Source organism: Thunnus albacares, chromosome 13, assembly GCF_914725855.1.
Source record: "Thunnus albacares chromosome 13, fThuAlb1.1, whole genome shotgun sequence".
Lineage (NCBI taxonomy): Eukaryota > Metazoa > Chordata > Actinopteri > Scombriformes > Scombridae > Thunnus > Thunnus albacares.
This window is the reverse complement of record NC_058118.1, coordinates 30,742,634-30,760,000: the sequence shown is the minus strand read 5'-3', so window position 1 is coordinate 30,760,000 and position 17,367 is coordinate 30,742,634. Positions and strand designations below refer to the sequence as shown.

Here is a 17,367-nt window from a genome sequence, read left to right as displayed (position 1 = left end):
ATTATTATTATTATTATTGTTTATGAGTTTCTTGTGTTTGATATGAAGTTAAAAGTTGGAGCAGGGAAACATGTTAAACTCTGACCTGCTTTAAACATGTGTGACACACGTTTTGTATTAAACTTCATTCTGCGAATAATGAAAGTCAAACTAATAAAGTTAATTGAATTTGAACCTTTTTGTCTTCAGTTTGTATAAAGAGCAACTTAAACGCTGCTAAACCAGTTGATTCATGATTCAAACTGCTGATAAAACCTCATGTTTGAGCATCAGCATCATGTCAGTTATGTTTCTATATATTTTATATTTGTCTGAATAGTTTTTATTGTTGGTGCCAAAATGAGTCTCAGACTTTATTCAGTGTCTGAGTAGAAACAGAAAATAAACAGTATTTAATGTCAGAATATAAACAGACTCTGATTCCTCTGAAGGAAGTTTGACTCCATATTTCTCATCTTTCACAGTTTTAATAAATATGTCGATTATTGTTTATTGATATTAATGTGAATGGACCAGGTTGTTCTGACTGAGTGAGAGTGTGAGTGTCAGTGTGAGTAAATTAGTGTGTGTGTGAGTGAGAGTGTGTGTTTCTGGATTTTTTTGAAGCTTAAAATTGATCTGAACTGTTGTCATAGCAACAAGCCCTTAAACGTTAAGCTATTCCAGTGCAGTTTGTTGACAGGTAGCTGATCCAGACTGAGACGTTTCGGCTGAACCATAAATATAAAACTCATTTTCAGATCCAATGACTGACTTTGATCTGTAATGAAATGTTGATGTAATTATAATTTAAAAGAGAACTTGCAGGTTATTAATGAATCATTCTGATCTGCTGGTGTAATAATCATAATTAAATGTTTATGAGTTACCCGTACATCCTCATACATGATGAAATATACAACTAAATAAAAGTTTATATATGAAAATGGAATTTAGATTCAGATTGAGAACAAAAACACAAACTCATCTGACAGATTCTGACCAGCGGAGCCAGAACACACACACACAACATTTAATATGACATTTGAACCATTAAAACTTATTAAATGATCACAAACTTTTAAAGTCATAATTAATAATCAGCTAACAATCAGCTCACCAACAAATCAAAACAATCCGGTAACACTGGATCTGTAGCTCTGTAGAAATTAAGTTGCCTGTATGTAGAATTATGTAATAATTTGTTTGCAGATATAGTATTTTGTTTTGCATAAAATTTGTTATTCAGTTTATAAAATCCATATTATCCAAAAATATAAAATATATCTATAAATATATATTTAAAGGTCTTCAAAGGAAACTCTTAGCTGGAACTTTTAGCTGTAAGATAATAAAACTCAGATATTTGAGATTTTATTCATTAAATTCAATTAAATGTAATATTTGACCAAATTCAAGTCATTTATTTGGGTTCAACACACTGACCTTTGACTCTGTTTGTTCCTAAACAAAGAAAAAAAAGCCAGAAAGACTTTATAAAGGCAAAAAACAAAAAGTAGTAAATTATTGATGTCATTCAACAAACTGATCAACCAACGCAGGTTTATGTTGGTCTGTTTTGTGATCAGTCCAATATTCACATCCTTTACTCGAGTAAAAGTACCACAATGTAAAAATACTCCACTACAAGTAAAAGTCCTGCATGAAAAATGCTACTAGAGTAAAAGTACATAAGTTTTATAAGATTGATTTTTGCTGAAATATTGGATCATTTGAACATTTATTGAAATGAAAGCATGTGAGAAGTTTAGAGGGAAAAATCACTATTTGGTGGAGCTGTTAACAACTCATAGACATGTGAAATGTGACCCCGACTACACACTGCTTTTTGTAAGACGTCAAAAGACAAAAAGGTTGGAAACCACTAGTTTCATCTTTAACAATGTGTTGTATTTTAAAAGCTTGTTATATTATCCATTGTGTCAAATCTTCATCTGAAAAGTAACTAAAGCTGTCAAATAAATGTAGTGGAGTAGAAAGTACAATATTTCCCTCTGAAATGTAGAAAGTAGCATCACATGGAAATACTCAAGTAAAGTACAAGTACCTCTAAACTGTACTTCAGTAAATGTATTTAGTTTCTTTCCACCGCTTCACTTAAGTGTGTTTTCAGGTGTAAAAAGTAGTATAAATCCTTTTTAGGGAGCTGATGATGTCACTGATGATGTCACTTGAGTCGGCGTCAGTCGGGGCTGAAAACTAAAAGTTATAAACGTAATAAAATCTGGAGGTTTAGTGTTAGCAGACGTCTGTAGCTCCTCGTCTCTGCTGGAGGCTAACAGCTCCAGGCTACATTAGCTGCTACTAGCATAACACACCACAATCTCAGACCAAACTGTCAGAGCTTGAGTTGGATTGTGGGTAATGTAGGCACCAGGTTTTGATGAGGAAGAAGAATGTGTCTTATTTGTACTGTAACACTCTCTTCTTCATCTGTGTCTTCAGTCCACCGTCGTCGTGGATCTTCCAGGCGGCGTGGCGGAGTTGGACAGCGACATGGCTGACATCACCCAGAGCTTCCCGACAGAGAGCACGCTGGGAGGAGAGGAGGACGGCGACCTGCTGGTGGGAGACATGGACACGACGGCCGGGAAGCTCGGAGGTTTGATCTCCGCGGAGCACGACGCCGTCTCTGCGTCCAGCCACATAGCGTCCTCGCTGGGGATCAACCCTCACACCCTGCAGGTAGAGTCAAGAGTCTCCGCCCCCAGACAGGAAGTACGTCACTCCATCAGACCGCCGCCGCAATATAAAACTGTTTCCTTCCTGGTGTTGTCAGATTATGAAGGCGTCTCTGTTTGCTGAGGATGAGGAGGAGAGCGACATGTTCCACGACCATGGAGCGATGAAGGTCCCTGCTGACGTCTCGTCCCCTCGCCTCATCCTGCCGGGAGCTCAGAGCCGACCCTCCGGTAGGAAACCTCCACTTGTGTTTTTAGTGTGTGTGTGTGTGAGGGTGATGCTGGCGGCCGGAGCAGACGGTATGAAGTTAGCAGTAAAGCTGCTAACGTAGCCGAGCAGCGTGTGTTCAGTTTAAGCTGTTTGTCAGTGAATAAATGCTACAACTCCCCGAGATCTAAACCAAGTTCCTGTGTTTTGCACCTGCTGATTAAAGTGAAGGCGAGTTAGTGACAACTTCAGCTCTGAATCAGAACACAAAGTCTCCTCTGTGCCTCCCGACTACAGTCTGAACACTGTCGTAGTAAAGGTTAACATTGGGTTAGATTCAGCAGAAGTGGTTCCTGTATCAATACTGTGTTCAGTGTGTTCATATTGATGCATTTATATGTATATATATTCAGTTTTGAGTCAGTGGGCTGGGCCTACTGGTAATAACATTGTTTTTTCATAGTTTTATTGTAGTTTTATCATAGTAAACAAAGACAAATGTTTGAATTTATGTTACTTGTCATATAGACTCAGAGGTCACCTGATTCTAATTATTAACTCGTTATCAAGCTGCTGAAGCTTGATAAAGAGTTAATAATTAGAATCAGGTGTGTTAGATTGAGGAGAAACATGCTGGACTGGATTACATGCCTGATGGTGGAAGAGTCTTAATAAAGAAGCTACTATCAGCTGATTTCATGTTGTTTTTTGTCTTGTTGATCTTTTCATCTCCTCTCTCTCTCTCTCTCTCTCTCTCTCTCTCTCTCTCTCTCTCTCTCTCTCTCTCTCTCTCTCTCTCTCTCTCTCTCTCTCTCTCTCTCTCTCTCTCTCTCTCTCTCTCCAGTCGGTGGTCTCCTTCAGGCTCGTTTTACCTCGGGCCTCCTCCTCTCTCAGCTGTCAGACTCTCCCCGCCCTTCTCTTCCTGCTCCTCTGTCAGGGGCGTCTCCGGCGGCGGTCGAATCCTCCCGGTCGTTACACTGGGCGGCGCCCAGCCCCTCCTCCTTCCTGCTGCCTTCTCGGCCTCCGGAGCCCGCCATCAGGACGGTGGGGGTCCGACGGCTGGGCGGCCCCGTCCCCCTCAAGGAGTCGGTCACGCAGGGGAAGGTTGGTACCCTCAACACGGTTTATTTTATATACATGTAACGTCTGAATGAGTTTTATAGAACAACGTCAGCAACGACACAAACCAACATATCCAGTAGAGAGAAAGAGACTAATTATTATTCATCAGTTAACGATGTTGGCAGAAACCTGCATTGATCATCTTTTACTTTTTTAAGTTTTTGAAGTTGACTTAAAAATATATAACTAATAGGCTGCGTCACTGATCGATTCTCAAACTTATTTTGCAGTTGAAGTCTTAATGAACGAGCGTCTCTCCCTTCTGGCAGCGAGAGTAATTACACAAACCCTGCCGACGGATGCTTGTGCCCCCTGGCTGCAGTAGTCTGATCCGTCACTGCCGCTGCGGCTGTAAAACGGTGGATACATTATTTTGAGCATCAACCCCTTCGAAATGACTCGTTTCACTATCAAAATTGAATCCATTCGGTGTGATAACATTTGGAAAGTCTAGAAGAGACGCACGATTGAATCATTTTATACCCGTATAAGTTAGCGGAGCGCTAACCGGCAGTTAGCGGCTAACAGATGGTCCCACATGCTCATAGTTTTTTATAGACTGATCTGATACGAGAGCGTTTCATAGTTTATTAAACTGATTAGACATTATAAATGTGTTGAAGTGAAACATGTTTGACTCTTTGTGTTCATCTGACAGACTTCAGTTCAGATTTGTGTTTCAGTTTGTTTCAGTTTATTCAGACATGAGAGCAACATGTTAAAATGTCATCAGATCCGAAAGGAACTTAAAACATCTGGTGAACAATAAAAGCCTAAAAAAAAAATGCACCAAATCTTCATGTGAAAGTTCTTCTTTCTTTGAGAAAAGTACATTTAACCTTCAGATTCAAGCAGAAATAATTAATTCTGTTTGCAAGTGATGGTTAAATCTTTCGGTTCAACATAAATGTTGGTTTCTTCCTGTTATTATGAAGCTGCTGTTTCCTCACAGGACCTTTTCTCCGCTATAATAATAACTGTGTTGTTGTTGTTTCTGCAGGGAGGGTTGCTGATGGACGCGGGGCTGTTTGCTGGTCGATCGTTTCGGGTGGGGTGGGGTCCTGGCTGGACGCTGGCGCACTGCGGCCACCGGCTGAGCTCACCGCCGTCCAAACAGCTCGACCAAGAACTGACCAACAAGACCGACTTCAGCTTCCTGCCGAAACCTGCCAGGAGCAAACCGTAAGAGACACACACACACACACACATAGATGAGTGTTTGAAAGTTATCAACATTTTTAAAACTTAGATTACATCGATTTTCCCTCGTAGACTGAAAATTCTTCATGTTCAGTCCTTGTCACTCAGGATCTTTTGCACATGAACAGACGAATTTTAGAGGATGTTCATCATGTTTAACGATAACCGTTCAGCTGTTACTTGTCTCAATAAATCTTCCATAAAACGTTTACAAACTGTCCAAACCGCTGCTGCTGCTGCTGCTGTTGGGCTTTTAACACAATCCAACAGATGGTCACATACAACCTTTACTTTAATCTCACTGCACTGGCTTTTAGAATTCATTTTAAAATGTTGGTGCTCAATTATAGAGCCCTACATGGCTCCATAGTACATTAGTGACCTTCTGCACTCCTACACCCTAGTCGAGCTCTTAGATCCTCTACCCAGGGCTTTCTAAGTGGACCTCGTACACATTTTAAGACCCGGGGGATCATGCCTTCCAGTCAGCAGCCCCAAAGCTTTGGAATAGTCTTCCAACAAGCTTAACAAGCTAACCCCAACCCCAACCACTAACCCTAATCCTAATCCTAACCCCTAACCATAACCCTAATCCTAACCCTACCCCCTAACCCTACCCCCAACCCTAATCCTAACCACTAACCCTAATCCTAACCCTAATCCTAACCACTAACCCTAATCCTAACCCCTAACCCTACCCCCTAACCCTAATCCTAACCCCTAACCCTAATCCTAACCCTAATCCTAACCCCTAACCATAACCCTAATCCTACCCCCTAACCCTAATCCTAACCCTACCCCCTAACCCTAATCCTAACCACTAACCCCTAACCCTAATCCTAACTCCTAACCCTAATCCTAACCCCTAACCCTACCCCCTAACCCTAATCCTAACCACTAACCCCTACAGCCTAACCCTAATCCTAATCCTAACCCTAACCCTAATCCTAACCCCTAACCCTAATCCTAACCACTAACCCCTAACCCTAATCCTAACTCCTAACCCTAATCCTAACCCCTAACCCTACCCCCTAACCCTAATCCTAACCACTAACCCCTACAGCCTAACCCTAATCCTAATCCTAACCCTAACCCTAATCCTAACCCCTAACCCTAATCCTAACCACTAACCCCTAACCCTAATCCTAACTCCTAACCCTAATCCTAACCCCTAACCCTACCCCCTAACCCTAATCCTAACCACTAACCCCTACAGCCTAACCCTAATCCTAATCCTAACCCTAACCCATAACCCTAACCCAAACCCCTAACCCTAATCCTAATCCTAACCCCTAATGCTAACCCTTAGTGTTAGGGTTAGGGGGGTTAGCGTAGGATAATGTAGACTCCCTAAAAAGCAGCTAAACACCCATTTGTTCAGACAGGCATTTGGGTAGTTTGTGCTATTTTATATTAACTTGTCCATTTTATCTGCTCTGTGTATTTTATCTGATGTCTTTGCTTTTCTTTATTCTGATTTTATTTTATTTTATTTTATGTTATTTCACTTTATTTTACTTTATTTTATTTCTTTGACTGCGAAGCACTTTGTGTTTGGTGTTTGTGAAAGGTGTTATATAAATAAACTTTGCTTGCTCAGCTGTTGCAGAGTGAAGTGTGAATAAAATATAATGCAGATCATCAGTCTGGACCCTCGACGACGGAGGCAGATGATGAAATTTGCAGGAAGTGTAAACTAGGCTTAAAGACCAACTTAACATCTCAACTTGTTGCAGTGATGTAAATGTTCACTGTGACATCACTTAGATGTGGTTACTGGTGCAACAAAGCAGCCATCAGTCTGACTGTTGATGTTCTGTCCTGCAGACTGACAGAAAGCCCCTATAAGGTGGTGTTGGAGCAGCTGGAGGGTCTGGAGCCTCCGGGAGGGAAGATCAGTGAAGAAGAAGAGGAGGAGGAGGAGGAGGATGAGGAGAGCCAGGTGGTGCTGCAGCGCCCCCTGGAGATCTGCCTCAAGCACAGCACCGTCAGCACCACAGACGCCTCCGCCTGCCCTCTGGTCCAACCGGAGCCCGGCGTGGCGGCGCTGCACGAGTACGCCGAGTGGATCATGGAGCTGAGCGACAAGCAGGGCGACGCGGACCGTAAGTAACCAGCTGAAGTATCTACGTAGGGTTGAGTGATGTTTTATGTTTCATAACTCTCTCTCTCTCTCTCTCTCTCTCTCCTTCAGCCCTGCTGGGTTACTGGGCCGAGGTCTGGACCCTGTGTGAGGCCCTGTGGGGCCGGTTGGGCCCCGCGGACCAGGAGCCAGACATGGAGACGCCCAGCGAGTATCAGCAGCAGCTGGAGAGGAGGCGGACCTTCTCAGCCTGGCTGTCCCGCGGCGCCACCTACAGGGTGGAGGAGGAGGTGGCTCAGGCAGGGAAAGGACGCCACACCGAGGCCATCTTCAGCTACCTGACGGGAAACCGCATCAGTGAGGCGTGTCGGCTCGCACAGAAGGAAGGTGAGGAGGCGACTATGATGATAGTATCAGAAATATGGAAACACTGCAGACAGGAAGACACGAGTGAGAGTTGATTCTTTATGCAAAACACAAAGAACAAATAGTTTTCATCCTGAGCGTTGTTTCTTCAAAACTCTGCAGAAACTCTTGAGGCCAGAAATGTGATCTGAAGTTGGTCTGAAGAAGTTTGTTCTAAATTTAAAAACTTAATCAGGGAAAATATCAAACTAGACTCTGAAAAGTCCAGATGCAACATCAGCCCTGTAATAAAGCAGCTGCAGTCGTCCTGCGTTACACTGAATCTGTTTGAAGTCACAGTCGTGCTTTTAAAACTCCTCTGCAGCAGTTATCGTGGTATGTAGAGAGCGTCTGTTTGGTAAATATCTTCATACTAATGCTGACATCACCGCTAACATCTAGCTGTGTTTGTCCTCAGGAGACCACCGTCTGTCCCTGCTGCTGTCTCAGGCGATGGGTTCTCAGTACAGCCGGGACCTTCTGGCCCTTCAGCTCGCCGACTGGAACCGCATGCAGTCCGACAGCTACCTGCCTGAGGAACGACTGCGCATCTTCACGCTGCTCGCTGGGAAACCTGTACGACACGTTTGATTTGTTTCCTGAGTAAATCTGAACTGGAGAGATTCACCAAAGAGATAAAAGATGATAAATGCTTGACTAATAATCCAAAGTATAACGTTTTCCTTCATCAGTAGGACATTTTAATCTACCTGAGGCTTGTTACAGAGTCTGTTTTGTAGCTTCTAGACAGTAAATGATGTTTAAAGTGCGTCTGCGTGTTGTTTAGCGTCTGTAGTTCGATGCTGACGGTGTTTCCTGTCCGTCCCTGCAGGTGTGGCAGTCGTCTGACTCTGTGGTGAACGTGTGCTCAGAGTTGGACTGGAAGCGTTGTGTGGCGGTCCACCTCTGGTTCATGTTGCCTCCCACAGCCTCCGTGGCCGACGCCCTCACCAAATACGAAGTCGCCTTCCAGGTGAGCCGCTACCTGCTGCTCTGTGGTCACGTTATTTATACGTGAAGGTGTTCAGTTCATCTAAAACGCGGGTTACGTTTCACTGAAAACATCCGGCTGCTGTCGTCCACTGATCATCGTTGTTGTCCTCTCCGTCCTGCAGGGCTCGTGTGAGGGCGGGAGGTACGCCTGCGCCCCCCTGCCTCCGTACCTGGAGGCGGAGCAGCCAGACATGGACGAGGAGGAGGAGGAGGAGGAGGAGGAAGAGTCTAAACGGCAGCTGTACGACCTCTGCTTCCACCTGCTCAAACTCTACAGCGACAGGTAAACATCAGGAACTACAACCTGCACCCGAACCGAACTTTAAAACCTTCATCTGCTGACGTTCAACTTAAATATCACAGAAAAGACTCACAGAACCGACTAAATGTAAAAAACAGAACAAATTTAAATGGAATTAATTGTAATAATTTAATAATATTACTTTATTATGTGATGTTATATTGTTTACTACCAGTGTCTGTTTAGAGTAGCAGCTGTAAACAATCTGTTTCCTCCCTGATGATTAAAACTGGACCATTAATAAAGGTGTTTAATATAACGCATGTTCAGGCCACTTCACAGTTTACTATATTCAGTTTACTGTCACCCCGGGATTCCACCGGGCGTTGTAGCTCTATTTCGATAACGTGTCTGGTCAATACACATCTGTACAACATCACATTTAGATTCCCAGTTCCACTTTTATAAATCCTGACTGTTTTTCCAGCATCAGAACATGGAAACAAGTCGTCTCTCTCTCTCTCTCTCTCTGTGTTTTCCTGCAGACACTACAGGCTGGAGCAGCTGTTGGACCCTCTGACGGTCACCTGGGAGCGTCTGGATTACCGTCTCAGCTGGCACCTGTGGGGCGTCCTGCAGGCGCTGCATTACAGCCACCTGAGCGTCTCGGGGCAGGGACTCCTCCACGCCAGCTACGCCGCTCAGCTGGAGAGCGCCGGCCTCTGGCACCTGGCCGTCTTCATCCTGCTGCACATCCCCGACCACACGTACGTCGATCTCCCCTTATTCTGTTATAGACACTAAAAGAAAACATGACAGTCAAGTTAACTACAGCTGCAACAATTTATCGATTTAGTTGCCTTGATAGTTGATTAATTTTGAGTCTTTTTGTTTGTTTGTTTGTTGAAAATTGTCTCTCTGGTTCCAGCTTCTCAGATGTGAATATTTTCAGGTTTCTTTAGTCTCTGTGACAGTAAACTGAATATCTTTGTGGACAAAACAAGACATTTGAGGACGTCATCTTTGGCTTTAGGATGCAGTGATTCTGACGTTTTATAGAGCAAACAAGTGATCGATTAACTGAGAAAATAATTGAGAGATTTTTCGATAATGAGAATAATTGTTAGTTGCAGCCCTGAAGTTAAAGTTTTATTCCTCCTGTCAAGTAAACGTTACAAGAACAAGGATCAGAAATCCTTGATGCAGTCTGATTCAGCAGAAGCTGACCTCAGCTGACCTCAAACTTAGACCACAGCTTTACCTGGAAACAAGTTTTATGATCCTCCAAAGAGCCAAACCTTACAGACGTTGTACATGTTGCTTTCTCATTTAAAGTTGGCAGAGATTTTTAGTGCCAAGAAACTTTAAACTCTCACGTTTTTAACTGGTTTCACAAAGTTTCTGTTTCTTTTGTGTCTCCTGAAGACTGTGATCTTTAGTTTTCAGATGTTGAGCTGAAGGTTATCGACAGCTGACGTCTATATTAAAAAGACAATTACATCTGATTGACAAGAGCCGTGACAGTGTTTACATAAAAGTTGGTAAACTCTTCAAAGTAAAGGCGTGAAACTGCCCGTCCACCTCAAGGTGTCATTATCAGTCTTTACAGCTTGAGCACCTGGTGTGGAAGTTAGTATGAACACAGACTATCTCAGTGGGCTTTTCAGTGCAGTACAGTGCATGTGTCAACCTGTTCCCTTTATTTCATGACGAAATATACCAAAATAATAAAGGAAAAGGAGGGAACGACACCACACAAATACTTTGAATATAAAGGGGGGAAGAGGACTAAGTGCTGAGTGTAAGGGATCGATGGATCGTCCGAATTAAGTCGGCAGAGATTTTTAGTGCCAAGAAACTTAAACTCTCACGTTTTTAACTGGTTTCACAAAGTTTCTGTTTCTTCTGTGTCTCCTGAAGACTGTGATCTTTAGTTTTCAGATGTTGAGCTGAAGGTTATCGACAGCTGACGTCTATACGCCGACTCATCTGATCTTCTTCCTAACAAAACCACTACAGTATCATCAGCACATTGGAATATTATAACTTCCTGATTAAGACAAGCAGTGTTTGAGTGGTTTGGCCTGGCGGGGGGTAGGCCAAACCACTTCATTTTAAGAAAGATGAGAGAAAGAGAGCGAGAGCACCAGCGAGAGAGAGAGAGAGAGAGAGAGCTAGAGAGTGAATGAAGAGAGGGAGCGAGAAAACCGGTGAATCAGATCAGTAAAACGTTATTTTCTGATTGTTTCACAACGGTTACGTTCCGGAGGACAAATAAACACGCTCACACCCCTCCCCCCCACACCCCCACACCTCCACTCCACCCTGCGGCTGAACGCTGCCCCGCCTGATTCACTACGGCCTTACTGTTAACCTGTTCCTCGCTCTCTCGCTTAACCACTCACTCGCTCACGTACTGCGCTATTCCTTAAAAGGAGTTACACTACCTGCAGTTTCCATGTCAACGACACAGATGTTGTCTCACGTTTTGAAACGCTGTTGATTTCTGAATGAATGGTTATTAGTCGTTATTTTTGGCATTTAAATAATGTTTTTTAGCCTGGCGGGGGTTCTCGTGTACTATTATTGGGGAAACACTGAGAAGTGTGACGTTAACGATCTTCCTCTGTGCGTCTCCAGTCAGCGGGAGCGAGCGGTGAGGGAGCTGCTGACGCTCCACTGCCCCCTGCAGGAGACGGACGAGTCGGTCCGGAGGGAGCGCTTCCTGACCGAGAGGCTGCTGATCCCGGAGCGGTGGATCCACGAGGCCAAGGCCACCCGAGCGCGGCGCGACGGCGACCGACACCAGGAGGCGCTGCACCTGTACCGAGCCGGATACTGGAACCAGTGTCACCGGCTGCTGATCCAACACCTGGCCTCAGGTAAAAACAATCAGATCAGTTTAAACTGTTTTTTAACACTGTTTTTATGTCCTCACGTGTCAGAGCTGAACATAGTTTACAATAATCAAGAAAACACAAATAAGTTGCTGTTTGTGACTTCTGGTAAAACTCAAGTGCTTCTCCTGCAAAAGTCGTTTTTTATAATCTGATTAATTTGGATTTTTGGTATTAATCTTCTCTTCTTAATCTGATTTTAATCCTTTTTTTTTTTAAATTAAATGTTTATCATGTTATTAATACTGCAGAACTTTAAGTTTCACTATGAATGAAAACTGCAGTACAAATTAAATGTATTATTATTGTTATTATTATTATTATTATGATATTGATCTTTCAGAGAAGTCAAACATTTTTCCGGTTTTGTAATCTTTTCATCGTGTCCCTTCCGTCCTCCCGTAGATTGCATCATCAACGACAACCACGACTACCTGCTGGAGTTCCTGGAGGGACTGGCGGTCCCTGAACACAGCACCACCATCCAGGACTGGGACACTGCAGGGAGGGTTTACCTGGACTACATCAGGGTCATCAAGACTCTGAAGGACATCGAGCAGGTTCATATGTTTACCAACATATTCAAAATCTGTAACTATATTACCAAAATACTATAAAAAAACATTTTTTGAGTTAAAGCTCAGAAGTTTTGTACTCAGAATGGCCCCGGTTGGTTTTATGATACTTATTTATTGTTTTAGAAAGAGATCATATTTTGTATGTAGTATGTACTGTAGCAGTTTTCAAATAAATGCATAAGAGTTAAATCTACAATATTTCCCTCTGAACTGGAGTAGAAGTTGAAAGTAGCATGAAATGGAAATACTCCAGTACAGTACTGGAGGTTTCCACTGCAGGGACCAGAGTCTAAGTTCAGCTCCAGAGAGATTGTTTTACCCCCCAAAAACAGTACTTGGAGTATTTTCCAAAAGCACAGGACCTTTGGGGGGCGGGGTTTGCAGGGATGACTGTTGCTGATTGGTCAAACACAAACAGCAGCTGCTTCAACTTGTGAACCGCTTCATTCATAAAACAAAGACGTGCTCTAGTTCAGCTTTGATGTCGACTTCCTGACTCATTTTTAAAAAATAGAGAGAGAGCGGCGGTGGTCGGGCGAGCTAGAGAGTGAATGAAGAGAGGGAGCGGCGGTAGAGAGAGCAAAGCTGCGAATGACAGAAATAAACGTTAATTTCTGATTGTTTTGTGTCGTTTGGTTCTAAAGCAGAAATAAAATCATCAAACACTCAGCTGATGATTAACTGGAGACAAACGCTACTTTTATTCAGCTGCATAAAGACAAAGAACAACAGGACACATCTGTGTTGTTGTTTCCTCGTGTGTAAATGTTATGTTTGATGTTTTAATTCGTCATGAGTCTAATCTGCAGGATCTACCTGGAAGCACAAACAGTGTTTAGCTCCAGAGTATCTGAACTTGTAGAGCTTTAGATGTATACGTGTGTGAAGTGACTCTGAGTGTTTTCCTCCCTCCGTCAGATGGAGAACGCCGGTTACGAGCTGGAGCGTCTTTACACCGACGTCACGTCTCTATGCAGCAGAATCGAGCTGCTGCCCTGCAGCACTGCCAGAGACCGCCTCGCCCAATCAGGTAAGAGCACGACAGTCCGCGGCTGGATTCACTGACACATCTGTCCTCATTAAAAACAAGATCAGGAACTGCAGACAGGAAGGTTTCCTGCTGAGGTTGAAGCTGAGAGGTCAGATAGTCTGTCAGCTCTGCTCCGGTTTTCCCTCCGTCTGCTGGTTTCTCAGCAGTAGAAGTGTAACCGTAAACTTCACAGTTCAAAATAACTATTACTGAAAGCTGGACACACAACAGGAGAGTCTGAGAGTTCCTTCGTCGTGTGTTTACAGATTATTTGTAGAGAAAACTGATGAACGAGGTTGTTCAGGTCGGTAACTGATTAGTGAAACCAGCTGCTGTTGTCTGTTGAGAACAAAAACCTGCACGACTAACCGACCTCCTCTTCCCTCCGTGCAGAGATGGCGAAGCGTGTAGCCAACATCCTGCGCGTGGTGCTGAAGCTGCAGCAAGGCGACGCAGCGTCCGACTCCCACAACATGCCGCTCAACCAGCTGGCGCAGAACATCACCCGCCTGCCGATGCCGGAGGACTACACGCTGGAGGAGCTGCGAGGCCTCACGCAGTCGTACCTGCGACAGCTCATCGTCAGCCAATGAGAGCACAGAGCAGGAGGGAAGAACGCGCCGCTACTTCAATCAAAGCATACATGAGGTCTTCACCGGCTGAAAGATCAGCTGCTCAAACATCATGAACCTCTGACACACAAAGTTTCCCTGAAAGAAAAAAGGAGCAAAAAAAACTCAAAAACTGAGTCCATTGATCCCGTTTCTGACTGCTGACAAACATTTTTTTACATTTATTCAGCTTCACGTCTTTGCTTTCAGTTCCTTCTGTAGAAAACGGACACAAAAGCTTCAATATTTCATTCCTCAACATGTGTGTGTGTTTGATTCAGGGAGAAACAACTTGAAATCATATTTTCATCTTAAAGGATCAAACCAGATGTTTCATGTTTTTGCTCCTTTTTATTACAAATCTCACAGTAAACAGTTCAGTAAATGTTTGAATGTCTTTCTGCAGTTAACCATTATTATTATTTTATTATTGATTAATTTGCAGATTTTCACTGTTCCTAATGTCTAGTGTAACATCTTAGTCCAAAAACCTCCAAATATTCAGTTTAATATAATAGAAGAGCAAGAAAAATAAAACTTGGATCCGTCACATTTGGCACTTTTGCTTAAAAATGAACTGTTTTGAAATGATTTGATCATCAAAGTGGTTGATTTAATTGACTTTTTGCAGCTCTGCAGTTGGTTTTCACTCATTTATTTACAATTTCTGTTTAAAATAAGTCAGAATTCATTTGTGCTTAAAACTGCAAAAATAAATCAAATACAACCTAAACTTTAACTTTTAAGAAATATTTACTTTAATTCACCAGTAAAAATCGATATCAATACTTCTCTCAAGACTCCTGGATTAAAAACGCATATTAAAGATAAATAATAAGACCATTTAAACATTAAATGGTCGTAACAGTGTGTCGATAAAGTTTCCTGAACACACAGAAACATAAATAAACGGAAACCAACGACTTCTAACTAAAATACAAACGTTTCTAAATAAAAATAAAGGGTCCAAACTTTCAAACACTCTGATCTGATCCTTTAAATGATCTTCAGCAACGTTTATTGTTTATTGAGATTCTCACTGAATCATTTACATTGAAATGCTCCCAAAAAAAAAAAAACATGTCTTCTGAGTTTGTTTCTGCCTGTTTTTTTTGAAAAGCGTCTTTGTAGATGTAACTTTTGAATGATTTGACCTCTGACCCCCCCGCAGCTCAGCTCAGCGCTGTGTGTGGTCGTCGGGCTCTGACTCCATCTCTTCTTCTTTGACAACATGACTGCTCGTTATTTTTCTATTTGAAGATTTGGTTTTATCTTAAGTAAGTTTAAAAAAAAAAAAAAAAAAGCAGCTGTTAGCTTAGCGTAGTGCGACAGTAGCATTTGTTCATCTGTCAATATGTGAATAAAGATCTATCTTAATATTAAAGAAGAAGAGCGGTGATGTTGTGCAAACGACGCGTACAAGTTGCTTTTTGTTTTGTTTGTTTTTGTTGTTTTTCTTTTTTTTGGGGGGGGACACGACTCAGAGAAAAACTCAACATGCAAAGTGTAAAATGCCTAACGGTCTATTTTTGTAGATTTCTTGTTTTTCTGTTTTGGTTTGAATGTGAATCAGAAGAGTGTTTGTGCACGTTACCGGAGATAAACAACAACAACAAGAAGAGGTTTTTTTTATTGGAGCTTGATTGATTACAGTTTGGATGTCGGCTCGTCAGATTTTTCTAGAGTGAAGAGTTTCCTTCCAAAACAAGCTGCATGTAATGATATAAATACTGTATATTTTTGGAAAATCAAACAGGAAATATCAGGTCATTTTTATCCTCCACCTTTAATTATTAATAAATTAGATGCAAAGTGTTTTTTTGGAATGAAACCCTTCACTTATTGATTGATTGATTGGTCATTTTTTTTTTCTTTTTGTTGTAGATTAACTGTCAGCTTGCCAAGAGTTCCTTCTTTTCTTTTCCAATTAAAACCAGTTTCAGTGTTTCTCCACAAACAGGAATCTCTACATGATGTCTGTTTCCTCCTGTTGAACAGAAACTGTGTATGTATGTAGTTCACATGGACGGATACTGATGTGTGTGTGTGTGTGTGTGTGTGTGTGTGTGTGTGTGTGTGTGTGTGTGCATGTTTCCTGATGATTTTGTTGATAATATTTTTTAATAAAGTCGAGTAGAAATAAAAGTTATTTGTTCTTCTTTCTTGTGATTTCTTGATCTCAGGATTAAGTCTGAACACTTGAGTCCACACTCAGAAATATCAACAACTACAGATTAATTAATAATAAGTTTTCTGAAGCAATTTTTTTAAAAGTTATGATGCAACATCTGCAGCCATTGATAGTCTTTTTCATTGTTTGTTTGTTTGTTTGGTATTTTCAGGCAAAAGGAAACATGAAACGTTTGCAGAAGTTCTTTCAAGGACAGTTTTTCAAGTGTGTCTTAAACCAACAGTCAGTCTTCAAATGAACATTAAAGCTGTTTTTTCTTGCTGTAATCATTCCTCCTGTTCATACTGACCATTAGAAGATCCCTTCATAATGACCTTACAATGGAAGTGATGGAGGACAAAATCCACAGTCCTCCTTCTGTGCAAAAAATGTATTTAAGTTTATCTGAAGTCTGAAATCAACCTGATGGTCATAAACATACAAAAATATTTATTCATGAATGAATGAGTGCACAGCATGGGCTATATGAACAACACAAAACAGGCAGTTAACAATTAGATCCTATAATAATGCAGAAGTTTTTTAAAAAAAATGCATTTAAGTCCAAGTCCATTATAATTATAAGTATGACAAAACCAAGTATAACCAATAAGTTGGTCCTGCTGATTAACAAGTAAACCAAAGAAGTGAACAAAGTAACAAAGTGTCTCATAATTTCCACTGACATCTTTGCTGTGTGTGTAATTGTAGGTTAAGTTTGTAAACATATTTTTTAACCAATAAAATTACCAGCAAACATACAGCAAACTCGCAATGAACAAGTAATAAATAAATAATTCATGTCCTAAAAAAAAAGTGGGAATTTCATCAACAAACTGTCATAAACATGAAGTACATGAAACATGACAACCATAATAAAAACCTTGTTTGTTTAAATAAAAAAAACAACAACCACCAGGAGGATGCAGAATGAACTGGCATAAATCACAAAGGTTAAGACAAACATACAAATACAATATTGTACCATATGACTGATCTGCCAACCTGCATTCTATCTAATGGCCATCAGGGGGCGACTCCACCGGCTCCATAAAGAAATCTGATTGTATGGAAGTCTATGAGAAAATAACCCTACTTCTCTCTTGATTTATTACCTCAATAAACACTGTCTTAATGAGTTTATGGTC

The 17,367-nt window shown here is 41.7% G+C and overlaps 1 protein-coding gene across 3 annotated transcripts in view; it reads left to right on the top strand.

The window, feature by feature from the left end:
- The window catches only part of nup98 (nucleoporin 98 and 96 precursor), a 30,568-nt gene extending 16,428 nt beyond the window's left edge, over positions 1-14,140 (top strand). For all 3 annotated transcript variants that reach the window (XM_044371592.1, XM_044371591.1, XM_044371590.1), the window contains 14 exons: positions 2,446-2,685; positions 2,780-2,912; positions 3,734-3,993; positions 5,012-5,193; positions 7,039-7,316; positions 7,406-7,681; positions 8,118-8,275; positions 8,532-8,672; positions 8,815-8,975; positions 9,479-9,700; positions 11,574-11,815; positions 12,236-12,390; positions 13,327-13,438; positions 13,832-14,140. In XM_044371592.1, coding sequence (XP_044227527.1) covers positions 2,446-2,685; positions 2,780-2,912; positions 3,734-3,993; positions 5,012-5,193; positions 7,039-7,316; positions 7,406-7,681; positions 8,118-8,275; positions 8,532-8,672; positions 8,815-8,975; positions 9,479-9,700; positions 11,574-11,815; positions 12,236-12,390; positions 13,327-13,438; positions 13,832-14,031 — 2,760 coding nt within the window. In that variant the 3' untranslated portion in view covers positions 14,032-14,140. The remainder of the gene's footprint in view (positions 1-2,445; positions 2,686-2,779; positions 2,913-3,733; positions 3,994-5,011; positions 5,194-7,038; positions 7,317-7,405; positions 7,682-8,117; positions 8,276-8,531; positions 8,673-8,814; positions 8,976-9,478; positions 9,701-11,573; positions 11,816-12,235; positions 12,391-13,326; positions 13,439-13,831) is intronic.
- Positions 14,141-17,367: the final 3,227 nt, after the last annotated feature.